General features: G+C 39.3%; 1 protein-coding gene across 1 annotated transcript in view; it reads right to left on the bottom strand.

The window, feature by feature from the left end:
• PTPRQ (protein tyrosine phosphatase receptor type Q) overlaps positions 1–26,938 on the bottom strand; it is a 199,396-nt gene that overhangs the window by 54,707 nt on the left and 117,751 nt on the right. Inside the window, exons 41-43 of the mRNA XM_054027278.1 lie at positions 25,640–25,781; positions 17,603–17,872; positions 2,417–2,749 (exon numbers count right to left, since the gene is read on the bottom strand). Of these exons, the coding sequence (XP_053883253.1) occupies positions 2,417–2,749; positions 17,603–17,872; positions 25,640–25,781 (745 nt within the window). The remainder of the gene's footprint in view (positions 1–2,416; positions 2,750–17,602; positions 17,873–25,639; positions 25,782–26,938) is intronic.

Genomic DNA, 26,938 nt, shown 5'->3' with positions numbered 1-26,938 from the left:
GCTTTTATTCTATGTATAAGGCATGGCAACATAGTTTAGAGGCGGAAAAGAATCATGTCAGGTCATCTGTTCAGATAAAATAAAAAGACATTCATTATCCCTACACAGAATATTCTGTTTATACCCCATTCTATTTGTAGGCTAACTAGTGTGCCAAGTTAGTTACACAACACCCACTGTCCATTATTACAGCTGAATGGGAGTAAGTGACATCAGCATTTGGCCCTATATTTCTATTTTGTATACTTTTTTTAAAACTTACGCTTCATAATCAGGTTTTCTGATAGTAGCTTGCTGCACAGGTTGCAAAAGCCTATCTGAAAATTCCACAGGTAACTACATTTATTCAGCACCAGTTCAGAATGTTGACAGCTCTCAGTGAATATTCTACTTGTTTAATTGGGTTGTAAGTGTGAAATTACTGCCAATAGTTTCCAAAAACTTGTACAATTAAATCTCATGTTGTTGAATTCATTACTGTATCTCATGATCTGGAAAAATACTAAATTTTACTATTTACTCCAGGTATCATCCATATAGATTTATACATTTAAAATTATGAAAGGCAAATATTTTATGTGTGGAAAGCTGACATAACTTTTAAAAAGAAAAATGTAGGCTACATATTAAGAAATATGTCTCATTTGTTAGATGTATTTGGGTATGGAACAGACCCGCAGAAAAGTGTTGGAAACCCCATTGCTTAGCACCTTTAAAACTAGACTAGATAATAGAAGGAGAATCTACTGCTGGGGACAGTATTTGTATTGACATGCAAATTGACTGAACAGTCCAACAGGTCTTTTCTTCCATCTATAACTTCCATGATAACCACACTACCTGGAACTGTTTAGCAAGTTAACCCTTTCTTAAATCATTGCACGCTGCTATTGAGGAAATCTAAAAGATACTTTCTCTAGCGCTTTATTTTAAATCCTCTTCCCCACCCCTCAATTTGAAACTAAAAGAGTCCTAACTCAGCAGCTGTTTTAGGAAACTGGAACTTGCATTTCTCAGCAGGCAGACAGCAGCTGAGATCTATAAGTGAGAAATCTTTTTCAGAGTTGTTAGCTACCAGCAGCTTTTCCTATCCAGTTTCTGCAGAAATGTACGTTCTAGGTTTATTTTTTTAAAAGCTTTAACCCCTTTATCTTGGGCTATATCATGCCATCAATTTATAGACAGAATTTCCCATTAAAATCAATGGTGAGTTCTACTTAAAAATCTATGCAAATTATGGTTCTCTATTTTTGCTGATCTGGTTTCTGTGGAAACAGGAGAAGGTATGGGAAACAGAAGCCAACAGCTGAAATATTATAAATATAATATGCTACTGTCATTGCTTTGCCCTGTGTATGTGTGTAAACACTTGCATATATAATATACAGTGCACACTTAGGCTCTGATCTTGCAAACTTGTTTAACTTTGTATAAGTATACATATGCTTAACTTTATGAAAGCAAAGTAGAGGAAGGATGGTAGTTCGGGTGCTTGTCTGAGATGTAGGAGACTTCTGTTCATTTCTCATCTCCTCTACAGTTTTCCTGTGAAATCTCAAGCAGCACTTAAGAGCTCTTACATTAAATTTAAAGCATATGATATTGACAAGAAATCTAGCTGTTCTTTATGCTCCCCTAATAGAGAAAGTGCCATTAGTCTGGTGAAACACATTAGACTAGTGAAACAAGTAAAGTTTTAAACGAGTGATGGTTTGAAAGCATGTGTGTTTTAGTTGACCCCACACCACTTACCTAGAAATGGAAATGGAAACTGCCAACGTCAGAAATCTGACTTGTGTATTTCAGAAGACTCTGGCTGAGAAATTAAATGGCCATTTTGTAAATAGCATCTAGCATCGAACAGGCTCTTTCATTCTGAATTACTTTAACTATGAATAAGTATTATTTTAAAATAGTAAGGGAAATATATTAAAGCTGCAAAAAGAAGAACAGGAGTACTTGTGGCACCTTAGAGACTAACAAATTTATTAGAGCATAAGCTTTCGTGGACTACAGCCCACTTCTTCGGATGCATATAGAATGGAACATATATTGAGGAGATATATATACACATATGCTCTCTGTATGTGTGTATATATATCTCCTCAATATATGTTCCATTCTATATGCATCCGAAGAAGTGGGCTGTAGACCACGAAAGCTTATGCTCTAATAAATTTGTTAGTCTCTAAGGTGCCACAAGTACTCCTGTTCTTCTTTTTGCGGATACAGACTAACACGGCTGCTACTCTGAAACCTGATATTAAAGCTGCAAAGTTACAACAAATTCTTCTTTGCTTCACCATTGCTATAGCTTTATGAAGAAACATCATAACCTCTGACTACAATGTTTGCATATCTAGCTGGACTCAATTTCAGTATAGAAATACGAGGTATGACAGTCATCCTTACTTACAGCCAGGCAAAGTTTGTGTAGAAATCCAAGGTGAAGTGTTGCCATAGCCAGCATTTGTACTAGCGGCAACTTTAAACCTATACCATCTGAATTTTTTTAGTTCATGTACTATCTCCTCTATATAGTCATCAACACCAGTTTCATACGAATATTGATCCTTCTCATATTCAATACATTCATTGTTTTCCCAGTCACTGCAGTGGATGGACCGTAGCTGTGTAGTAATCTTGTAGTTTTGAAAGTAGCCAAGGATAGTATCTGGGGTTCTCCATATCAAAGTCACACTTGTTGATTGAACGTTGGAAAAAGCAACATCCCTGGGAGCACTGGGGACTAGAAATTAAAACACATTTTTAATTTAACATACAGTATCTTAACATGAATGACAAGTTGTTTTTAACTATGGATACATTGAAGGCAGTTAAAACTAAATATTTTTAATAAGCATGTCTAATTATAGAGGATACAATTTCATATCATCAATTCAGAGTCTGTTCAGTCTCTTGCTAAATATACTACACATTATCAGCCTGATTCTCCCCTGACTTACATTGTTGTAAATAAGGAGTAATTCCACCAATATAAATGCAGTCACACACACCAGTGAAAGTGAGAGGAAAACCAGGCCCTATATATACTTACATATGGCACACATATTTAGTATAGCTTTTGAGTTAAAGAAAAATACTTCTAATTGTGGCATGCAAGGGCAGCTAGGAGGAGAGGTAACATTGCTGTTGCTATACTCAGGACCATGCCTCGTCTTGGGGAGGGAATATTAAGCAAAGTTATTTTTGCCCTAACCTCAGCATCTTTTACTGCTGTTGCTAACTGGGATTCCTCTCCTCTCACTTTGAAATCTTGACTTGCCTCTCCCATGGTCTTGGTAATGCATGCAATCCTCAGGCAAAATTTCAAGGCTTCATAAACATTGTGTTTAACTTTCAGTATATAAACACATACAGTGTATATATATGAATACACACACACACACACACACACAGTAGCTCAGTTTTCCAACATTCAGTGCTGTTCAGTAAACAAGAAATAACAGCAATTAAAAACAAGAATTCAGTAACAAGAAAATGCAATGTAAAAAAGAAGTTCCCAACTTTGTGTGTTTCCTTTTATCTATATACACATATATGTGAACACCCATGTAGATATATAAATGTGCATGTACACAACAGCATGCCACATCTATATTAAGCCAACGGTGTACTTGTCAGATCTCTCAGACTGGATATGTGACATATAGTTTTGTACAGGATCATATAGTCACACACCAAGCTAATATTATCTCAAAGATTCTCTGTAAGATAATATTACCATTCTCCAGTAGCAGAAACTGCCAAGAGAAACCTCCTCAAAAATCCTTCCGTACACCTGTCTAATGTGTTTTGAAATCTTCGGGGGGAAAAAATTATTGGTAAAACAAAAATCCATTATCTATCCTAATACTGATAACTAAGCAGCATGGATACTTAAATAACAAAAAATCCCAGGATATTCATTCTGGGGAAAAAATGTTCCCAATGGCTTTAGAAGACCTCTGGGAATATCTGAACCTTTGATTTCATCTCTAACAGTTCATCTTTTAACAATATGACATCCTAATGTTACAAACCTTTGTCTCCCCCATAAATATGAATACTTTGGAATGACTGACTTGTAAGAATGAAATCTTGACAGAATGGGAGAGGAGTGGCAGCTCAAGAAAACAAACAAACGAATACAAGCAAAGTGCAAATAGCAATTGTCTGGCTATACCAAAAGGACAGGAGACATTTGACATGGGTTTAATAGGGCTGCAACTTTATTATTAGATGTCTGGGGCTACCCAGCAGATAAAAATATACAGTGCAGATAACCCTATGTTTATTCTGTAATTACCCGGGGGTCTTTTACTAGCTCCCCCTCTTTTTCCATCCAGGTCCCTCCAGTAAATCCATTGCTGGGATCTTACCATCCACCCCCCCTTCGTAAGAGGGTTAAGGTGAGCTATAAGAATGGGGGTTGGCTCCCTGCCATACCAATCATAGGAGTCCCCAACTGCCCCCATTTGTTCCTTTAATGAACACCTCTTTTTAAGTCCTTTTCCAAGCCATTTATCTGGTCACTGTATACCTTTCCTATGGAGTACCTGCATTGGACAACTGCCTTACACTTAAATAATGAGTTGTGACATACAGTCTACCACCCTTCAGGTCATGCATGAACAAAGCCCTTCCTGCACCCGCTGTGGGGAAGGCAAAAAAAACCCCATCTGCACCCAAGCCAATATGATGGTAGGGGGAAAATTCCTTCCCAGACCCCCTAAAAAAAGGGGCAGCTAGGGTAATGCCCACAGCAGGTATTGACCAAACCTGGTATTTTACCACCAAAAGAGCAGAGAGGGTGGGTCCAGCCTCAGCCTGCTCCATGTAAAAGGGAAGCTTCAGGAGCAGAGCTGCCCCTTTTGAATCCTGCATTCCCAGGGGATGAGTCAGTGATCATGCTGACCCATTGTTGTAATCTTCATCTCCTTCCACCCCGCACCATAAAGGGCTATTTCCTTAATTTGGCTGGCCAGCCAGCCAAGAACCCCCTGCTTAAAGTGCGGTGCAGTCATTCAAGCCCAACAAGCATTTAAACAAAAATCATTTTCTGGCCATGGTAATTTTCTTATTTAATCTTTTAATCTGCATAATTTAGTGCTGTACCATTAATTACTATAGTCAAAATCCTGGACCCATTGAAGTCAATGGGAGTTTTTCCACAGACTTCAATGGGGGCAAAATTTCAACCTACTTTAGTAATGTGAGAGAGGTAAGAGCCTTCTTTGAAGCAAAGAATCTTCTGAAAGAAACAAAGGCTGGAATCATTATAATACTCCATAGCATCAAAATTAAAGTTCATATTCTTCTCTCTGTTACTTAGTGAGAAGCAAAGCAGTTTATAGTACATTAAAAACAAATCAGACAGAGAACTACCTATATGGGTTACAGTTTCCCCATTATGAAAAAAACACAGCAGAAGATAACCAATGTAGGACATTCATGGGAATACTGCACACTGCATATTATATTTTATACAGTAGGGGTCTTATTCTGACCTTTTCTTTATTAGTGTTGAAATGAGGGCTGAGGTGGGCTCAATGATTGCAATAAAAATACTAATTGCTTCCTAAAAATGTTTTTTTCAAATGAGTGTCCTATATTTGAAGATAAGTTATTAGTATATATTCAAAACACGGCAAAGAATATTGGTCTGGTTTGTTCAATTACTGAAATGATAAAATTAGGAATGGATTCTGGGGGATGGGTAAATTAGCTTGAATAAAATAACTGTCGCTAGGTCTCACTTTGAAACTGAACCCAAATAAAACTTTTCAGGATTGCAAAATTGCTAACTCCAAATATTCAAAAATCAGGATCAGGCCCCCAAAACAGTGTGTGTGTGTGTGTGTGTGTGTGTATAGAAAAACTCTAAATATTGCAATATTTACTATAGAATCATGAGAGTTGACAGCACTGGGACAGAAACATCTTGGTTCAGTGTCATCTTCTCTATCTACAAGTGACCTCTTATATTTACTGAAAACCATATTAGAGTCTGATCCTGCAAGCACTCCATGGAATAAACCTCCATTTAAATCAGGGCCTTTAATCTCAGCAGGACTAGCAATCTCTGATGGATTGAGTGCTGCCAATCAAATTGTATGAGTTCCAAGACTTCCTGGGGAGTTCGGATCAATGTATTCTGAGGTTCTCTCACAGGGAGGAGCCCTGTTAACTATGAGATTTTATTAAAGCAGCCAGCCAAAGCCTAAAGAGTCACTTTCCCATACAATATCTCAAAAATTAAAAGTCCTGATGGAGGAAAGATATAAAAAGATCTGCCTGGGACGAAGGAGACAGAAGAAATTAAGGTACAGAAACAGGTTTAATAATAATGGGGCAGATTGGGTGCACAAAGCGGTGGGGGAAATGGTGCAAGGATTCTCCTCCTCTTCCTTCCATGTCGCAGCAGGCAACAATTTCAGTCCCTACATTTCTAACCAGGAGGGGAGAGGCAAAGAGGAAGCTAATACCTTGCCCAGCCCCCCTATATTCCAGCCAGCAGATCTGACTGGCCTTGCAGAGAGAGAACATGCTGCACCCCCTGAAGGGTGCAGGGTGATGCCATAAAAGCATAATTAAGTCCAATAATGTAGCAGTAATAATGAAAAAGACACTTCATGGTTTGAGTAAACTACAATTTAAATATATTTCCAGGAAGATAATACCCTTGACCTACTAAAACTAGATCAAAATTGTCTCTTTGATGGAATAAATCCTTTCAGATACCCAGGATGATAGGCACCTTAGATATACACTGGAGTAGATAGATATTTTATACTGTAATACAGTATCTTCATTTTTATTTCATCTCATTTCCAATTTATTAAGGGCCTGTTTCAGTAGAAAATTTGTCTAGTTTCTGCCCTGCAAAATAAAGTGTAAGACAGCAGAAAACACAGAAAATCAATTTTCTGCCACAATGCCTAAACAGTTTATTAAAAAGGGATTTAAATGTTAGTTAAAAAGTTTAATTCATTTTAATCTCATCAAATACATTTAAATGGGCAAATCACATATAAATGTCATTTTCGCTTAGAATAAATGCAAAGATGCTGAGTCCTGAGCACATCAAAAAGAGAATGCAGGTACTCGGAGGGCAATTACTAGTGATCAGCAGTGACACTCCATGGTAGAGTACCTTCTGCTTTGATGAACTGCACATTCAACTAGACAACTTCAAGACAACTACACTATTGGGTTACAGATACAAACAGGATTATAGTTACTTTAGCATGGAGAATCAGATTTTCATTCTTCAAGAATGACTAAAATTCCCCAAACTTTTTCTATCCACAGATGGTACTAATTTGAACAAACCATTCCATGCCTCCTAGAGTAATCATACAGCTTGTTTAAATTTTCTAAACATGATTCAACTATGAAGTGATCAATGTTTACAGTAAAATTACTTCAGATAACAAATTGCATTATTCAGGAATGATCCTTTATGATCTGATGTTTTCATCAGATATGTAACAAAGGTCTGCATATATACTCCCATAGACATGTTTCTGTTTTAATACACATCTAAATGTAATTGTATTAACCTTCACTGGCCTCCAGAAAGCCACTATATAAATAAAAAGCAAGAAAAGGATGTTAGTTATGGTATACACTGGGACATTATCTATCCAGAGTTGTGTTCTGACTAGCTGGTTAGACCTTTGATACTAATCTCATGTTTAAATCCCCCAATACATCACAAGCCTCATTATAATGTGATCAATCTATTTAAGTATTTACCTAATAAAAATATTCTTTCCTGATTATATTTTTTTTCATTATAACACAATAAAGAATATGGAGCAGTCTAAAATATGAAGGGTTTGTTTTCATTCTATTTAGCTTTTGAATTCATAACCATGAAACAGAAGACAGGGGTGCTGGGACAATTTTTTACTGGGGGTGCTGACAGCCATTGAACCAAACTGTAAACCCTGTATATAAGGGAAACCAATTTAAGCCAGGGGGTGTGGCAGCACCCCCACCATCCCTACTTCCAACAACTATGCCAGAGGAGATCACTGACTGTGAAGTACTAGTGAACTCAGTATCTGCATTGGTGTAGGGATGAGGAATTTCTAAGTTCATCCAGCAGTGTTTAAAGGTGGCCAGACTTCAAAGCCAAGCACCAAGTCCCTTAAACTCCCTACTCTCACCTGGCTGTGATGCTAATCAGGAGCCCCAAAGCCTGTGGACTGCTTTCAGGTTAAGCTTTTATTTAAGAACCTAAGTGGAAGCAAATTCCAGATGCAACAAGCACCCGAATGTGAATCAAACATCCACAGAGCGAAGCAGGCAAAGGAACTGGGCTGATGGAATTGGCATATAAAGCTAGGCCAAAATGAAGAGACAGACAGGTGAGTTCTGCAGCAAAAATTCTATTCATCATGATAGAGAAGCTGTCACAAGAGCAGTAAAGGACAAAAAAAATATCCAATCTGCTCGAGAAAGGAAAGAAGATGGGTCTGACTGTAGAGGCTGCTGAAAAGCAATGGCTGCAGCTGCGCAGGACGGGGAAAGAAAAAAAGCAATGTGGTATGTCTAGTTCCTAACTAAATTAATGAAAAGAAATCTGCCTTCAGAACAGCTGCCTTTAGCAGGGAGTTTGCATTAAAAGAATAATGGCAGCCTATAAATCTGCTTCATAGTATTAAGAGCATCAAAAGAAGTGAAGTGAAGAACCTGGAACAGATAAATACTGGAATATAACAAAAAAGGAAATTAAGAAAATAAATATTTGGAGGACTTTGTATTGATAAAATTATATTTCATGGAGAATTCTTAAGGGACAAACTGTGATGCTCCTGCTTATATTGAGTAGCGCTTTACTCTACAGGTAGTTCTACTGACATCATTGGGATTACTCATGGTATAAGGTACCATTCAGCTTGAGTAAGGCATCACAATCTGCCCCTAAACAGTGATATCTTTCTTTTTTTGGACTGGATGCTAATTTGCTGACATAAAAATGTAAAAAATGTTAGCTTTTATTTTTCCCATGATTTTGTCACTGATCTGATATTATGGACAGATTTTTAAGAGTTCACACTACCCTCTGCCCCACCCCTAGGCTAGGGTCAGATTTTGAAAAGACCTCAACACATTTGCTGCTAAGCTCTTTTGAAAATCTAGTCCTTGTTTAGCTGCCTAAGTGAGAGCTGAACTCTTAGGAAAATCTGTCCCCAATTGTGGGTTCTGAGCACTTGAAAATTTAGGCCTACAGTAGGGTTACCATACGTCCGGATTTTCCCGGACATGTCCGGCTTTTGGGGGCTCAAATCCCCGTCCGGGGGGAAATCCCCAAAAGCCGGGCATGTCCGGGAAAATCGGGAGGGCTGGGTGGTGCTCGGCCGGGGCCGGCGGTGCGGGGCCGGGGGCATGGTGCCGGGCCGGGAACTAGGGGCGCAGTGCCGGGCGCGGGGCCGGACGGGGAGCCGGGGGCGCGGGGCCGGGCCGGGGTCCGGGCTGGGAGCCGGTCAGCCGGGCCGGCGGGGAGCCGGTCAGCCGGGCCGGCGGGGAGCCGGGCCGGCGGGGAGCCGGTCAGCCGGGCCGGCGGTGAGCCGGGCCGGCGGGGAGCCGGTCAGCCGGGCCGGCGGGGAGCCGGGCCGGCGGGGAGCCGGTCAGCCGGGCCGGCGGGGAGCCGGTCAGCCGGGCCGGCGGGGAGCCGGGCCGGCGGGCCCGCGGGGAACCGGGCCGGCGGGCCCGCGGGGAGCCGGGCCGGCGGGGAGCCGGTCAGCCGGGCCCGCGGGGAGCCGGGCCCGCGGGGAGCCGGTCAGCCGGGCCGGCGGGGAGCCGGTCAGCCGGGCCGGCGGGGAGCCGGGCCCGCGGGGAGCCGGTCAGCCGGGCCTGCGGGGAGCCGGTCAGCCGGGCCGGCGGGCCCGCGGGGAGCCCGGGGGTGCGCCGGGCCGCCGGGGGCCGGCAGTGCTGGGCGGGCCGGGGGTGGTCGGCCGGAGCCGCGCCTCCTCCCCCCCACACCCTCCTTACCTGCTTCAGGCTTCCCGCGAATCAAATGTTCGCGGGAAGCAGGGGAGGGGGCGGAGACTTTGGGGAGGGGGCGGGGTTGGGGCGGGGGTATGGGCGGGGCTGGGGGCGGGGCCGGGGGCCGTGGAGTGTCCTCCATTTGGAGGCAGAGAATATGGTAACCCTAGCCTACAGGCCTAATAATATTTCCACTGAAGTCAATTGGAATATATCATAGGAGAAGGAACGTACCCTACATTTAATATGCTCACTCAAGAATACAGTATGAAAGGTTTGAGAATTACCTACAGAGGAGGAAATGGATTTCCTGAACTGTGAAACACACACAGTGGATTTAGTCCTGTAAAAATGCTGATTGCCCTCAACTCTCATTTATTTCAATGGGTATTGAGAATGCTCATCATTTCAAAGGGTTGGGCCATTATAGTAAGCCGCATATGTTGGACACTTACTTTTAAACAAGTAATGCATGTGACTTGCAAACTTTTTCTAATTTAGCTCTGCACACATTTTGTCACCATTTTTCACCCAGTTAATCCAGCATTGAGGGTTGTGTGTGTGTATGCTATTTTTTTTTTAAAGATAAAGCTTCTTTATTTGACTTGTGCTGTGGAATTCCCTAGTAAGTAGAAACAGTAGAATTCCCTAAAGAGTAATTGGTATTTAAAATTCCCTACTGGTTTTGATTTATCTACTTAAAGGAAAAGAATTAATGAAATTTATTTTGACCTTCCATAATAAAGAGAAAATCTAAAGCTGTAGCAGCAAAGAGTTCACTATGTTTGTTAGGTCCGGTGAACAAGCAACTTAGAACTCATTAACTTTATCTTGTAGTTAGACATACCTGATAATGGGTGAATCTACAAATTAATACATAATAATAATAATGTACTGAGCACATGTAAGTATGGGAACCAAATGAACTTCTGTAACAGAAGGAGCTTTTCAGAAATCATTGTGTCATGATCTCATTCTGCAATTATTTGAATGCGTAAAGTAATTTTTTAAGTAAATCACGGAAGCTACCAGATTGGCAGCAGTGAGTAAGTCTTTTTTTCATTACGGGACAAACCCTGATCTTGTTTAAAGTAGAAGCAAGGGACACAGAAGCCCCTTCATCTCACATGTGGGTGCTCTACACCAGGCTGACATACTTTTTTCATTCCACTAGTATCTCAGGATGGTGCTAAACAGCAGCTCCTAAAGCTAGACATTTTTAATCAGTAGATCCAGATAATTTACATCCAAAAGTGTTTTAAAGAGCTGGCTGAGAAGCTCATTGGACCATTAATGTTGACTTTCAGTACATCTTAGAATACTGGGGAAGGTCTAGGAGACTGGAAGAAAATTAATGATGTGCAGATATTTTAAAAGGGTAAATGGGATGACCTGTGTAATTATAGGCCTGTCAGTCTGACATTGATCCCAGTCAAGATAATGGAGCACCTTATATGGGAGCTGATTAATAAAGAATTAAATGAGAGTAATATAATTAATAACAATCACCATGGGCTTATGGAAACAAGATCCTGTTAAACTAACTTGATTTTTTATGAGATTACAAGTTTGATAAAGGTAATAGTGTTGATGTAATATACTAAGATTCTGTGAAGTATTTGACTTGGTACCGCATGACATTTTGATTAAAAAAATAGAAAGATATCAAATTAACATGGCACACATAAAATGGATTAAACTCTGGCTAACTGATAGGTCTCAAAATGTAATTGTAAACAGGATATCATCATTGAATGATATATTTCTAGTTGGGTCTTGCAGGGATCAATTCCTGGCCTTATCTATTTTGATTAATGATCTGAAATAAAACAAACTCATCACTGATAAAGGTTGCAGATGACACAAAAACTGGGAGAATGGTAAATCATGAAGATGACAGGTCACTGATACAGTGCAACCTAGATTGCTTAGTAAAATGGGCTCATGCAAATATGTGTTTTAATATCACTAAATGTAAATGTATAATCTAGGAACAAAGAACATAAGCCATACTTACAGGATGGGTGACTCTATCCTGGGAAGCAGTGACTGTGAAAAAGCTTGGGGTTGTGATGGATAATCAGCTGAATATGACCTCCCAGTGCAATGATGTGGCCAAAAGGGCTAATGTGAACCTGGGATGCATAAAAATGGGAATCTCAAGTAGGAGCAGAGAGGCTATTTTACCTCTGCATTTGGCATTGGTATGACCACTGCTGGAATACTGTGTCCAGTTCTGGTATCCACACTTCAAGAAGGATGTTGATAAATTGGAGAAGGTTGAGAGAAGAGCCAAGAGAATGATTAAATAATTAGAAAACATGGCTTATAGTGATAGACTGAAGGATTTCAATCCATTTAGCTTAACAAAAAGAAGGTTAAGGGATGGTTAAGGTTAAGTCTGTAAGTACCTACATGGGAAACAAATATTTAATAATGGGCTCTTCAATCTAGCAGATAAAGATTTAACATGATCCAATGGCTGAAAGTTAAAGCTAGATAAATTCGGAATGGAAATAAGGCATAATTTTTTAATGGTGACAATAATTAACTTACCCAGAGTCCATGGTGGATTCTCCAACACTGATTTTTTAATTAAAGAGTGGATGTTTTTCTTAAAGATATTCTGTAGAAACTATTTTGGGGAAGTTCTATTGCCTGTGTTATATAGGACATCAGATTAGATGATCACAATGGTCCCTTTTGGCCTTTGAATCTATGAATCTATGAAGAAGAAAGTATAGGATCTCTCAGGGGCAGGGGCTGTCATTTACTATATATGTATGAACAGCACCTAGCACAATGGGATCCTGAGCTGGTTGAGAACCCTAGGTGCTATCACAATATAAATATTAAATAATACTAGGAGACAGTAAAGAAAATTACACCGTGCACCATAACACTGAAAATAGAGCCTGGCAAACTAACTTGATATCTTTTCTTCATGCTGAAAATGGTATGTTTAATTTAGTGTGAGTGTGTAACTAAAAGTTTCAGGGCAGAAGAAACAGTGAGCATGGATTGAGTAAAATAGAAAATTTACAAATGAAACATAATAGGAGTTTCTATTTTTAATTGTTCAACATTTTGGAATTAAAAATGGTACTTTAATATGCTTAATTTTTATTTGCAAATGACTATTACATTTGTCCTAGAGTTTGGTAAACCTGGACAGGTTTAAAATAGAGAGAATCTTTTGAGAACATTTTCTTACCAGTTTAAGGCAGTTTTTGTCCTCTGAAAATTCACCCAACCCTAATGAAATCCCATTATAATATACATCTTTCCTTGGATATAATCTAAGGATAGTTATTCAGTCCTAAAATCTTGCTATATTATCTTTCATATCCTATATAAAATATTTAAACACAAAGTAATGTAACTACCACAAAGTTCATAGATTTTTTTGTGGGTCATAACATACTCTACCCTGGTACAAGTGGTTTACCATGACAGCAAAGCTAGATTAGACACCAAACACTAATCTCCTCATAAATTTAATCTTCATGATCCATGTTTAGTAATACCCAGATATGAACAAGTTTACATAAAAAAAATATCAAATAGTCTTTGCAAGGAATGTAAAGGTTAGACGCTATGCAATGAGACACTGAACCAAATTTGATTTCACTTTATGTCAAAAATAAATGCATTGTCAGTGACTCAGTGCTGGCTATGTATTCTGTAACTAATCTTAGACCACCATAAATAAGAAGCTGACAACAGCTATAAAACTGTTTCCATTCCCTACCATGAATCTTCGATTCCTAGTAGCCACTCATCAGAAAACAATTCATGTGAACACACAGTTAAGAAGATATTGTCCTACTAATAACCAGTTTGTTGTAAATATGACTAAGTGCTAAAATTTAAATCAAATGTTAAACAACATAAGTCTGAGCTACAGTTCTTTTAGAGCAATAATCCATATTTTGTAGTTTTAGGGCCTAGTCCTGCAGCCTTTACTCAGGTAAATCTCTCATTAATAATGCACACGGTATTCCAAAATAAATCAAATTTGGGTTTAAAAAAGCAATGTCTCCCGGTAAAATTATAGCTAGTGTAGGCCCTGATAGAGTAAAGCAGTTAAGCATAGGCTTATATCTATCAGAATTTAACACAGCATTTAAGATCATGCCTCACTTTAAGCGTGTGTTTAAGTCTTATTGACTGCATGAGGACTTGAGCACATGTGTAAAATTAAGAATGTGCTTAAGTGCTTTGCTGAATCAGGGCATGAAGAGGTTGGTGATCACTTCACCCTTGGTCCATCAGAGTCCAGATTAGAAGACTTTCAATAAAATAATACAAGCTGCTATTTCCTGAGATTTTTCCAGGTGGAAGTTTTTTGAGGGTCTGAGTAGGGTTGAATGGCAAAGGATGGAGGGAGAGAAGTTTAAGTTTACTGTGATGGACTGGAAGTTCCTTTTATTCTCAATTTGATCTACTGAGTTTTTGAATGCATTAATGTTCTGCACCTAAAATGTTGGACAGGCACTGTTGTAAATATAACTAATAAAATAAACTTTTTTCCCCCAAGAATAAAAATTTGAAAAATGCACTAAAATGGGGGTTGCAAAGCTAAATGAGTTTTCAGTCATGCCCTGTCATTCCAACGAAATAAATACCTAACCCACACATAACATTACATGGTGCCACATTGAAATCTATAAATTAATTGATTTTTTCCAATAATACAAAAGATCCAGAGAAAACATTATGCCCAAATAAATGAAAAAAATATCTCAAATTATATCAGTCAAAGAATAAAATAATGGACTATATTCCAGTATCCTATCATACATAGGGTTACCAGATAGCAACTATGAAAAAACGGGACAGGAGGCGAAGGGTAATAGGCGCCCATATAAGAAAAAGTCCCCAAAAATGGGACTGTCCCTTTAAAAATGGGACATCTGGTCACCCTAATCATACATCCTTTTAAAATAAATTCCCACTGTTTTGATGGGGGAGCACCTCTTAAAGGTTATCATCCAATTGAAGTCAATGGGAATATTTCTACTGACTTCAGCGGGAGTTGGATTGAAACTGTAAATTCTCTAAATCTATATTTTCCAAGTGAATTAGGTAACCTTATTCACTGTAGATCAGTTAGCTAACAGCTCTTTATTCTGTTTAGCAATAATTTCTATAGCAATCCCAATGTATCCAATATTTTAATTGTTCATAAAGATCTGTTAAATAGTTTGAACATACAATTTTCAGTTTTTTGATGGTTTATGGACTGTTCACTTCAAATATTTACTATTCATCATTCACGGCATCATTCACAACTAAGTCATGTGGAAGTGTTGTCTATTATTTGATTGGATAACTGAAATATTTACATGAAAACTAGTAACAATTACTCAGAAGTAAATAACAAATAGCAGATATTCTTCCTCAGATACAAATATGTTTGTTTTCATGTGAATACAGTAGTCCTATGCAGTACAGAGATGCCCCCATACATTCATGAGAACAAAATAAAAGGCATGAGAATGTTCACAAATAACATATGAAAAGGTACATAAGCATGGTTGAACTGAACAGCCAAATCAGAATCTGAATGAATCTTCATTAATGCTGCTTAGTCCATATTCTTCCAGCTATAACTCCAATTATCTGCCCTTTCAACATTCAAGTGTCATTAAAGGATCACATTTTACGAATTCTCCCTAGATAATTTTATCGCAAAGAAACAAAAAGTAACCCAAGATTTTATATTTCTTAGATGGAAAATTAAGTAAAAATAGGCATAGCTCCCAGGTCCATACAATATAGATCACAGAATAAAGAGGAATTTGTTAAACTTCTGGCAAATCAGACTTTAATATATCTCTCCACCGATTTTTGTATTTGCTTTGTGTCTGCCTAAGAATTAGAAAGTCATAGAATCATAGAATATCAGGGTTGGAAGGGACCTCAGAAGGTCATCTAGTCCAACCCCCTGCTCAAAGCAGGACCAATTCCCAACTAAATCATCCCAGCCAGGGCTTTGTCAAGCCTGACCTTAAAAACCTCTAAGGAAGGAGATTCCACCACCTCCCTAATTAACCCATTCCAGTGCTTCACCACTCTCCTAGTGAAAAAGTTTTTCCTAATATCCAACCTAAACCTCCCCAACTGCAACTTGAGACCATTACTCCTTGTTCTGTCATCAGGTACCATTGAGAACAGTCTAGATCCATTCTATTTGGAACCCCCTTTCAGGTAGTTGAAAGCAGCTATCAAATCCCCACTCATTCTTCTCTTCTGGAGACTAAACAATCCCAGTTCCCTCAGCCTCTCCTCATAAGTCATGTGCTCCAGACCCCTAATCATTTTTGTTGCCCTCTGCTGGACTCTTTCCAATTTTTCCACATCCTTCTTGTAGTGTGGGGCCCAAAACTGGACACAGTACTCCAGATGAGGCCTCACCATGTCACTTACTAGAAGCTTTTTTGAACTATCAGAGCTTTACAAACTACATTTCACTTCTTTAATATTCAGGCAGAACTTATTCCGATTCAAACTGGGTACCAACCCTGTATCCCTCACATGCATGTGAATAGCCCCATTGACCTCAACTTTATGAAAAATGTTACACTATAATAGACTTTCAAATATACCCCCACTAGTACTGTAAGCAAGAATTTCTGATATGACATTAACACCATACTTATCTGACTCATCATTATTTATGAAAGACAATTAGATAGTTAGTTCCAATTACCAGAGAGAAACTAATAAGTAATATTATGTGTTTTAATGAGTTCTTATTATTTTAGAGATGAGAGAGAAAAACATATTCCAACTGGGAATGAGCTTATATGTTTCTGGATGTATCCAGGCCTTTCAAGGCTGGAGATGCAAATTAAAGCTCCCGTTCATGCAAGTAGTGCCACTGAAAAAGTAGCCCCATTATTAAATATATACTAGTAAAAAGAAAGTGTGAAGATAACCTCTTTATTAAAAAGGCACAGGAATTAATTTCCCTAAACTGTCTATATGGTTGCTGTCTTTTCCCCTGTTAAAAAGTTCATTTCAACGGTAGCTTAAGATGACAAACATTGGAGGAAGTTAAATGATTTTATTGATTAACAACCTCTGAATGGTAGCACTTCTAATGAGTGAATTCGCAGTATTGGCTATTTAACATTAAAACAAAGGACGTCACTGGCAGAAATACCACTATCTCATACAAAACCTTCCTAGTAATAATATTCAATGTGAGGCCACCAGCAAAAAGATGAAAACATACTCAATCTAGCTATGAGCCAATGCATACTAGGACTCGGTGATACAGTATGAACAAAATAAGAACTCGAACTTAACATGGCAAGAACATAACTCTTTATTTGTACTTCCAAGTCCCACTGACTTTCTCCATTGGCTATTCCATGATAACCTCTGTCCCTTGGGATTACAATCAAGGACATTTCAACACAGGGGTTGGAGAGCAGGCCCCATTTCTCATTATCTGATATTAGATTTAAACTGTGATTATACTTGACTAGGGAAAGGATTGGGATGCTGTAGTAAATGTAAGAATATCATCACTGATCTAAATATTCAATTGTCATTTAAATTAAAGTAAAATTTTAAATCCAAAAATTGTTACCTTTTTCTGGAAATGTGCTGGCATTGCATATCTGTTCTTTTCCTTCACCAGCAGATGTTGCAGCTTTTATTTTAAATTGGTAAGAAATATTTGATAGCAGATCTCTGAAAGTATGCACCTTATCATAAGAAGAAATGTTTGTAGAATTCCTTTCAAATATTATGATGTAATGTGTAATCACTCCATTTGACTTAGAAGGTGGGTCCCAGTGTACTAGAATTGACTGCCAACTTGTTGCAGTACACTGAACATTCTGGACAACATCTGGAGCTTAAAAGATACATATGCACCAAAGGTTAACAGTTCCAAACAATCAAAAGGGTAATCACATTATAGTATAATCAGAGATGTAGGCATAATGTTTATAATAAGGGTCATGCATTCCAATGCCAGATAAATTAATACTGTAATGAGAACACAGGGCTAGAAGTGTTTTAAATGAAGAGATGTCCCTGACTATATTTTATAGAAGCTTTATTTTCAGTAATTATTAACATTACTGAAGCAGTGCTTGAAATGAAAAGAGTGATAGTACATTATATTTCCTAAAACTAACAATATGCTCCAACTTCCATTTTCCCTTCTCTCTCCCATCTACACCCACATTTCCCCCATTGTTTCTAATCAGCAGCACAGTGGAACATATACAGTAATGTGAAACAGATACACTACAAAAGAAAATTTTACTTACCCTTTAGCTTTCCTTCTCTCATTTACTGTACCCTATGGCTGGTAATCCCTACAGTAGTGTTGTGTCCTGCCCAGGAGTTTTGGAGGAGTCTTCAAAGCTGTCACTTTATTGGTCCCACCCATTTGCTTTCCCCAGAAGATGAATTCTTGTAAAGCTTTCTGGGCAGCTCATCAAATTTCATAGGTAAAACCAGTATTATATATTTAACATGAAAACAAACAACTGGCTCCAAGGTATGGAACAGCTGATTAAATTTTCTGAGGGAAAGTCAGATTGTGGGATGTACTAACTAAGAGAAAAGAATCGACAGGAAAAGGTGTTGTTTTTTTCTCTCTCTAGTGAAGCGATGTCCAGTAATCCATACAGTAGGGAACTGACTAGCATCAATGTCCCAGAAATAGAGGGAAACATACTAATTACTACAGGTACAGAGGAAAATGGATCTTTTTAAAAATACATATATTTCTCTCCAGAGTTTGAAGAGTACTCCTTTCAAAAGTAGCATCTACAGAAGAAAGGAGATCACTTTGTATTTTTAATAAAGGCAAAAGGATGAATCCTTTACCCAGTTAGTGCTGAGTGCACCTGGGTGAGGGAGATGCAAAAGAGATGTTTGTGGCTTCTCAATTCTGGGGCTAGTTTTATGTCATCTCAGACCCCAGGGTAGTTTATAGTAGCATCCAGGCAAGGATAAGGGGAATGCACTGACCGGTCCCTGTGTTTCAAAGACTTAGTGGGACTCTATACACAAGGTAGCACTTATGGACTGCAGTATCTTTTTATGTTGCTTGTCTGCAATCCTGATATCGAACACCTCCATGACACAGGAACATGCTGGAAGAAGCAGGAACTTGGTGTGGCCAAGTCCATAAAAGCCAAACTGCAACACGGAGCAGATGGGGAAAACTGAGACACGAGGACTGGTCTCATAGGAGCAGATGTGTGGCTGTGAGGGATCTGCTCAGAGGAGAGTCACAGAAAAATTAAACTAGATGGCAAGAGCTGATAAAAGGTCAGGCTACTCAATTGAGAACATAGAACTGGGGGAGATTTAAAAAAAAACTTTTTTGCTGAAGCATGGGAGAGCTCCAGTGGGGCAGAGGTGCTCCAAAAACAGTGGAAATAAAATGTAGGTTATTCCAGATTGTGTGTGCCTTATTCCAAATTAGTTTAAATGGAATAGGCTCATTTGGAATATGGCACTCTTATTTCAGAATACGAGTGCCTACACATAGAGTCATTCAGGAAAAGTTAGTCCACTTTAAATTCACACCCTAACTTATTCTACAATAACTTTCAACTGTAGACCAGCCCTTAGATTCAGTGGCCAAAAATGGCTGAAAAGGGGAGGGGCCCCATGAGCCCAGCAGAAAATATGAAGAAAGAATTTTAAAATTACTTGGTCCCACTCTAAGGGCAATGTGTCATCTAGTGGAGGCAGCCTTCTGAAAGGAGGGATGTGAGAGAGGCTATGAGGTCACTGACCAAAAGAGACAGCTTTGACGACTACCTCTGTAGCTGCTGGACAAGACAAAATCCTACTGTAAGGATGGTGGGACATGCAGCTGCTAAAAATATAGACTGTAACAGATGCTAAACTGTATGATACTGTACAGCCACTAGTTGGCACTGTGTGTAAGATACCTTATTTAAACGAACCTCAGCCATACCTGGCAGAGCGTTAAATGATCTTATAGTGAACATATCTGGTGTGTGTAAGCAAGCTCTCTAGCCAGTCCATATTTGATACAGAAATACATGACATGGAGTCAGGAATAAACTAAGAACAGAAACAGAAGGAAAACAGCAACAGAAGTTGTAAACAGAAGGAACAAAGCAACAAAGGTTGCAGACAGAAGGAACAAAGCAACAAAGATTGCAGGATTTCATACATATGCAACTCTTCACTGCTCCAGAGAACTTCAGCTTTGACAAATCTTCACAACGGTCAAACTAGAAACAGTATTTTGTAAGATTTCAAACTGCAAACAAACTCCACAAAGAAACTGGAGATATACAGGTATCTTCTTTAATTTATGCTATGGTGAAGCAAGCAGAACATATCCTTACATCCTTTGAATTTACTGAATACAGTCACAAATATGACTATGAAAGGGTTCTGGCTATGTTCGATGCATACTTTGTCTCTCAGAGAAATAGGTTTTATGACAGAGCATGTTTTCATCTCAAGAATTCAAGAAACAGGAAAATATCAAAAGCTTTATAAGCTCTGCATGCATTGGCTGAAAACCGTGCTTTGGGGAATGCAAAACAAAGATATCAGCGACAGGCTGGTTATTGGGTTAACAGACAAAACCCTTTCACAGCAGATATAATTGAAAAGATATTTAACTCTAGCCACAGTTATACAGAAAGCAAAGCAGTCTGAGCTGGTGAGACCAAAATCAACAGCAACTTGACAAACTTGAAAAACAAGAAGCTGTTAAAAAATGCCACACAAGTGCTAAAAGTCATTACCATAAGATCCCTAAGGCAAAGAGAGACAACTCCCAGGTTAAAAGGGACAAATTCCAGCCTACATGCACACGATGTAGAAACAGTCATGTCCCAAGAGATGATGCATGTCCAGCCAGAGGCACATAGTGTAATAAATGCATGAAATATGGACATTGTGCAGCTGTTTGCTGTACCAAAGCAGTCAGGGAGTTGACTCATATTACAAAGAATCAAGAGCCATTTCTGGGATCTATCACTTATGATGACTGAATATTCATAACAAGACTATTGACTTTAAAAGTAACTCAGGAGCTCACAGTTATCTCATAAGGGACTTACAATCACCTTCAACTCCTCCGAGAGCTGAAGTCACCTGACACAGCTCTGACTATCCACAGAGGAATTCTGTATTGCATGGGCCAGTTCACTACAAAAACAACTTACAAAGACAAAATCTTTGCATTCAGAATGTATTTGATCAAAGAACCACAGACCAGCTGCCTTCTCAGCCACAACGTGGCAGCCATGATGAGCCTAGTGAGGGAGGTGGAAGAACTCAATGGAATATTTGGTGATATTGGACTGTTGAAACGAGATGCAGTATAAAAAAAAACCTTGAGACAATGCTCAACCATATAGTGTACATATATCGTACAGGATTCCTCTCCCATTACTTCATAAAGGGAAAACTGAGTTATAGAGAATGGAGAAGACTGGCGTAATCGAGAAAAGGTCTAAGCCAACAGCATGTGTGTCTGAATAGTACCAGTTATAAAGAAAAATGGAAAATACAATCTGTGTGGATCTTAAAAGACTTAATGGAGCAGTTGTAAGAAAAAAATATATCCTCTCAAAACTGGATGACTTCCCTCCCGAAAGTGAAAAGAGCTACAGTATTATCTGAGTTTGATGTCTCGAGCAGATTCTGGCAAACTCCTTTAGCCAAAGAAAGTGCTAAACTAACATTTATCACACTCTTTGAGAGATTCTGCTTTCAAAGATTACCTTTTGGGATTACCAATGCACCTGAAATTTTCCAAAGAAAGAAGGCAGAACTGTTAACAAATACAAATGGAGTTGTAGTCTTAGTGCATGATATTTTTATATATGGATGTTCCATGGAAGAATACAATAAAACCCTCAACAAAGTCCTCGTCAGTCAGTCTGAACTGAAGCTAAACAAGGAAAAATGCATTTTCTGTCTACACCAAATCGAGCTCTTGGGGCAGACAATAAACAAAGATGGAATCAGTCCTAGCCCCAAGAAAATAAAAGCAATTAACTGAATGCACCAACAAATGTTCCAGAACTAAGACATATACCAGGGATGGTAAATTACCTTGGTTGGGTATCCACAAGTCCATTCTACAGTGACAAAACCACTGAATGAACTGAAGTCCAACATAACTTGGCTATGGGGGCCATATCAAGAAATTGCCTATAAAAAGGTAATAGAAATTATCTCAACAGCTCCAGGTCTCAAGTACTATGATATGCACAAATCCATAATGGTCAGCGAGGATGCAATTAACTATGGCCCTACGTGGTACATTGTTTCAACAACATGGAATTTAGTGGAAGCCAGCTTTGTTTTTCTCTCACACTCACAGAAGCAGAAAACGATATGCACAGATTGAAAAGGAGTGCCTGGCAAGCATATGGGCATGTGAGAACTTTTACAGGTATCTTTGTGGATTGGATTTGTTTATGCTGATAACAGACCATAAACTACATGTAACCCTCATCAGTGGGAAAGACTTGGATCAAGCACCACTGAGATAACAATGTCTATTGCTTAGGTTAATGTGATTTAATCCAAATGCTAAATATGCACCTGGAAAAAGTCTTTTAGTAGCAGACAGTTCGAAGATGATGTAAAGGTGTGGAAAATGATACAAACCAGTGTCAGAAGAGAGACTACAACAGCTACAAAAAGCAACTTTGACAGACACGCAACTTCAGGATGTTCTAAGTTACACGGAGGTGATTGGCCCCCATATTTAAAGGACACTAAGGAAGTGACAAGAGGTTACTTTGCAGTGCATGGACAATTATGTGAGTCAAATGGACTCAAGATTAAAGACAATTGCATCATAATTCCAAACTAAATGAGAGCAGAAATACTAAACCTCACCCACAAAGGACATCAAGGATTAACAAAATGCTGTGAACAGGTGAAGCAGTCAGTGTGGTGGCCAGGCATCAGCAAGGACATAAAGAATACTGTATCTGCATGTGAATACCGCAGAACTAACAGGCCAACACAACACAAAGGACCTTTAATAACACCTTCTCTACCGGACAGATCTTGGAAGAGACTAGCTGAAAAGTTATGTGAATTCAGAGGACACCATTACCTCAGCATCGTGGACGCCTTTTCTAGGTATACAGAAATAATGTACTTGAAAGACATACCAAGTTGCAGTGTTATCAAGAAACTGAAATATACTTTTGGCTCACTTCAGTATTCCAGAACAACTAGTGATGGACAATGGACCACAATTAACTACAGCAGAATTTAAGTAATTCCAAATGAAATATGATTTTGATCATATTACTAGCAGTCCACATTACCTACAAGCAAATGGAGAAGCTGAGAGAGCCAAGAAAATCCTACAGCAGGAAGATCCATTCCTTGCTCTTCTGAGTTACAGATCAACACCAATAGCGGCTACTGACATAGTCCAGCACAACTCAAAAGGCAACTCAGAACTATTGTTCCAGCTCTGGAAAAGAACCTATTTCCAAAGTGGCCAGACATAAAGAGAGTAGTCAGATCAGATAAAAAGGTGAAAAGAGCTTATGAACACTTTTATAACAGACATTTCCCAGGTCTAGAATCTGGTGACCATGTTCGTGTCAAACTGGACGGAGAAAAAGGATGGACAACTCCAGCTATCATAAAGAAAAAGAATTCAATGCCCAGATCATATGTGATTGAGCGTGACAGTGGACAGTTCAACAGAAACTGTCGACATCTACAGTTTAATCCTCAGAAAGAACAATCAGCCGAGCAAACTCTACAGATGGCTGTTGCAGAACAAGAAGATGACTCAAGGATTCCAATAACCACAGCCAGTCCTGTGGCTCAGATGATCAAGCTGCTATGCGTTCGGATCATGTAATTAGAAAACGAGAGACATTTAACAGATTGATATGTACTGAAATTCAAAGATAGCATGATAGTGTAAATATTGTAAATGGTAGGAATGTAGAACTTAAAGGAGGTGATCTAAGGCAGTGGTGGGTAACCTGCGGCCCATCAGGGTAATCTGATTGTGGGCCGTGAGACATTTTGCTGACGTTAGCCGTTTGCAGGTATGGCCCCCTGCAGCTCCTAGTGGCTGCAGTTCTCTGTTCCTGGCCAATGGGAGCTGTGGGAAGCGGCGGCCAGCGCGTCCCTGCAACCCATCGCTTTCCAAAGCTCCCATTGGCCGGGAATGGCGAACCACAGCCACTGGGAACTGCGAGGGCCGTGCCTGCAGATGGTCAATGTCAGCAAAATGTCTCACAGCTCGCAATCACATTACTGTGATGGGCTGCAGATTGCCCATCAATGATCTAAGGGAATACTAAACTTTATTATATGGTTCAGCCACCAGGTGGCAGAGTGTGTAAAACTTCAGCCATGCCAGGCAGAGCATTAAAAGATCTTTTAGTCAACACATCTGGTCTGTATAAGCAAGCTCTGTAGCCAGTCCAGATCTGGTACAGAAGTACATGAAAAACCTGTTATAAAATGGCATTCAGAAATTCGGCCTTCTAACTAGTCAAGAGCTGTCTAACACCATGGCTCGGATGCCAGCACCAGAGTGAACTTCCAGGGCTGTACAGCCAATGTAGGGGCTTATCCTCCTTTCTGGTGCTAGAATAGAAAAGCAAAAGGAAAAGGAGGCCCCTAAATCCTGACGCTCCGTGGCTGTTTGCTGCCAGTGTAACTAGGGCAGCCTGAGGGATACCCTGAGTTGGCCCAGCAGCAGCAGCAGCCTTTACAGAGGCTATAAACTATCTTTGCTCAAATGCTTTGAGTTGAGCTCCGTATAGTTTGTCAGCACCCTGAGATCTGGCCCTATAGCTTTAGAGAATTTTCAGTTTTTCATGTTATCATTTTATCACTTTTAACAACATGATAAACATTTGTTACTAGTAAAAAAATATATTAAATAGCTACTAGTCATTTAAAATAAACAGTTCCTAGCAGGCTAAATCCTGCCTGTGCTCTCTTCCCCTCTCTTCTCTGCTTTCTTCTCAGTGCCCCTGTTTAGAAAGGAAAAAGGCAGTTTTCTAGCTTCTGTAACTTCAAAGGATATGTGTCAAGCACAAGATGCAGCTAGTAAATGGTTAATTAATTAAATCAATTATATTGCATAGTTCTTCCCAATTGTTAGAAAGACTGAGATATCACAAAGGAAGATGTTTAATTAGTGACTGCCTTTGTTCCCTAAATAAGTTATCAGAAAATGTTAAACATTTGTATTTGTTAAAAAGTAGCTTCTGATTCATTTCCCATCTCTTTGTCCAGCTGCCTGTGATATTACTGTAACTTAGTTGCTTTCACAGTGATCTAAAATATAACTTTATTCTCCAAAGTTTGATATTTATCTAATTTTCCTCCTACTATCTGTGTGCTACAGAAAGATTTATAGGAGCCATATATGCCTATCTGTTCAATTGAGGATATTTCTAATTTCAGACTTCTAACATCGAACTTGAAAAGTAAAGACCTCACCTATCAGGTACAATAGGAAGGTGAGTGCATGTTGTGACAATGATATAGTTCTGAGTTCCATTACATTTGGAGAGCAAAGGAAGAATGCTGTTCAGTTATAAAAAGAAATCTGCATAGACAATGCTGCAGTTCATGAAAAAAAAAAAAAACGGTTTCTAACCTGATTCTTTTGTTGTGAATTGGACAATGTTACTGAACTGATTGCCATTTCCAACTCTTGTAAAAGCAGAGACACTGATAAAATAGGTGCTGAATGGCTCTAATCCAACAAGGTTTGCGTCACTCTGTGAACCTGAAACGTTCTTAGAAGAAAAGCACAATTGTTAGCACAAAATCCACATATTGGAACACACCGGGTCTCATACTCCCCACACTGATGTTAATGAGAGTTTTGGTACTGCAGTCTTGTCTCTGGCATCCTTCACGTCTCCATGTCACACAAAATAGTCCAAGCAGGGTCAAATCCTTTATTGTGCTACTTCAGATGTGCACAAGCCAGATTTTTTTCTGTATGAACAGGGTACCTCTTTCAAGATTCCTTCCCCCCCCACCACCCTCGCCAGAAATAACATGACAAAATATCAGAACAAAAAAATGAAAAAGACACAATGGAGAGCTTCTGTAGAAATATAGCAAATAACAACAAGCAATCACATTTATCTGTCCCTCTGCTTGTTTTTGAGGGTTTAGTTCCTATTCATGTTCATGAGTGAGCCAAACCATAGAGTAGATATTATTTGATTGATTGAAAACACTGCTTTCCCATTCCCTTCCTTTCCACTCTTTCTCCCTCACTGTGGCTTGTGAAGAAAGTTTGTCAACGGAAATTATTATAATTACAGAAGTACCACACCAGCAGCCTAACTCCACATATGCATCCTGTGCCAGCCTGGGGAGCTGCTGTCACAAACAAATACCCTCCTCTCCATCTGCACAGCCTCCATCGCTGATAGCACCTCTTCAGATATAGATTCGCTTGAAGGGAAGGATTTCCATATAACAGGTTGATGCCAGCTTCAAGTGTCACTTTGGCTAACTTTTTCATTTTTGCTTGTTTATGGCACGATGCCCTTCCTGTCCCTCCAGCCTTTGTCCAGCAAATAGAGATAAAGAGATAGGGGTAATTTCTTCTCCCCTACCTGAGACAAGAGACTATTTTGGGTGACGTACAAACATGCAGGGAAGGAGAGGCAAGAGTATAAGCTATCCCTGGTAACAGCTATTCCTGCAGCACTCACAGCCATCTCTTCATGGGACTGTAAAAGCAGTAGGGAGAGCTGTTCAGTTCTACTGTGAAAACAAATGCAGATTTTTCAAAATAATGTTTAATTATACAACTTAGCTCTGTAGTGAGGCAGAGTGGCCTCCCACTGAGCCGGGGGGGGGGGGGGGGGGGAGACCATGCTGTGAGCCCTGGTGGGCGGAGCCAAGCTGTGCTCGCTCCTCCCACCAGAAGTGA

Source organism: Malaclemys terrapin, chromosome 1 (assembly GCF_027887155.1).
Source record: "Malaclemys terrapin pileata isolate rMalTer1 chromosome 1, rMalTer1.hap1, whole genome shotgun sequence".
In the NCBI taxonomy this organism is placed as follows: domain Eukaryota; kingdom Metazoa; phylum Chordata; order Testudines; family Emydidae; genus Malaclemys; species Malaclemys terrapin.
The sequence above is the reverse complement of the archived record's forward strand: the minus strand, read 5'-3'. Positions and strand labels throughout refer to the sequence as shown.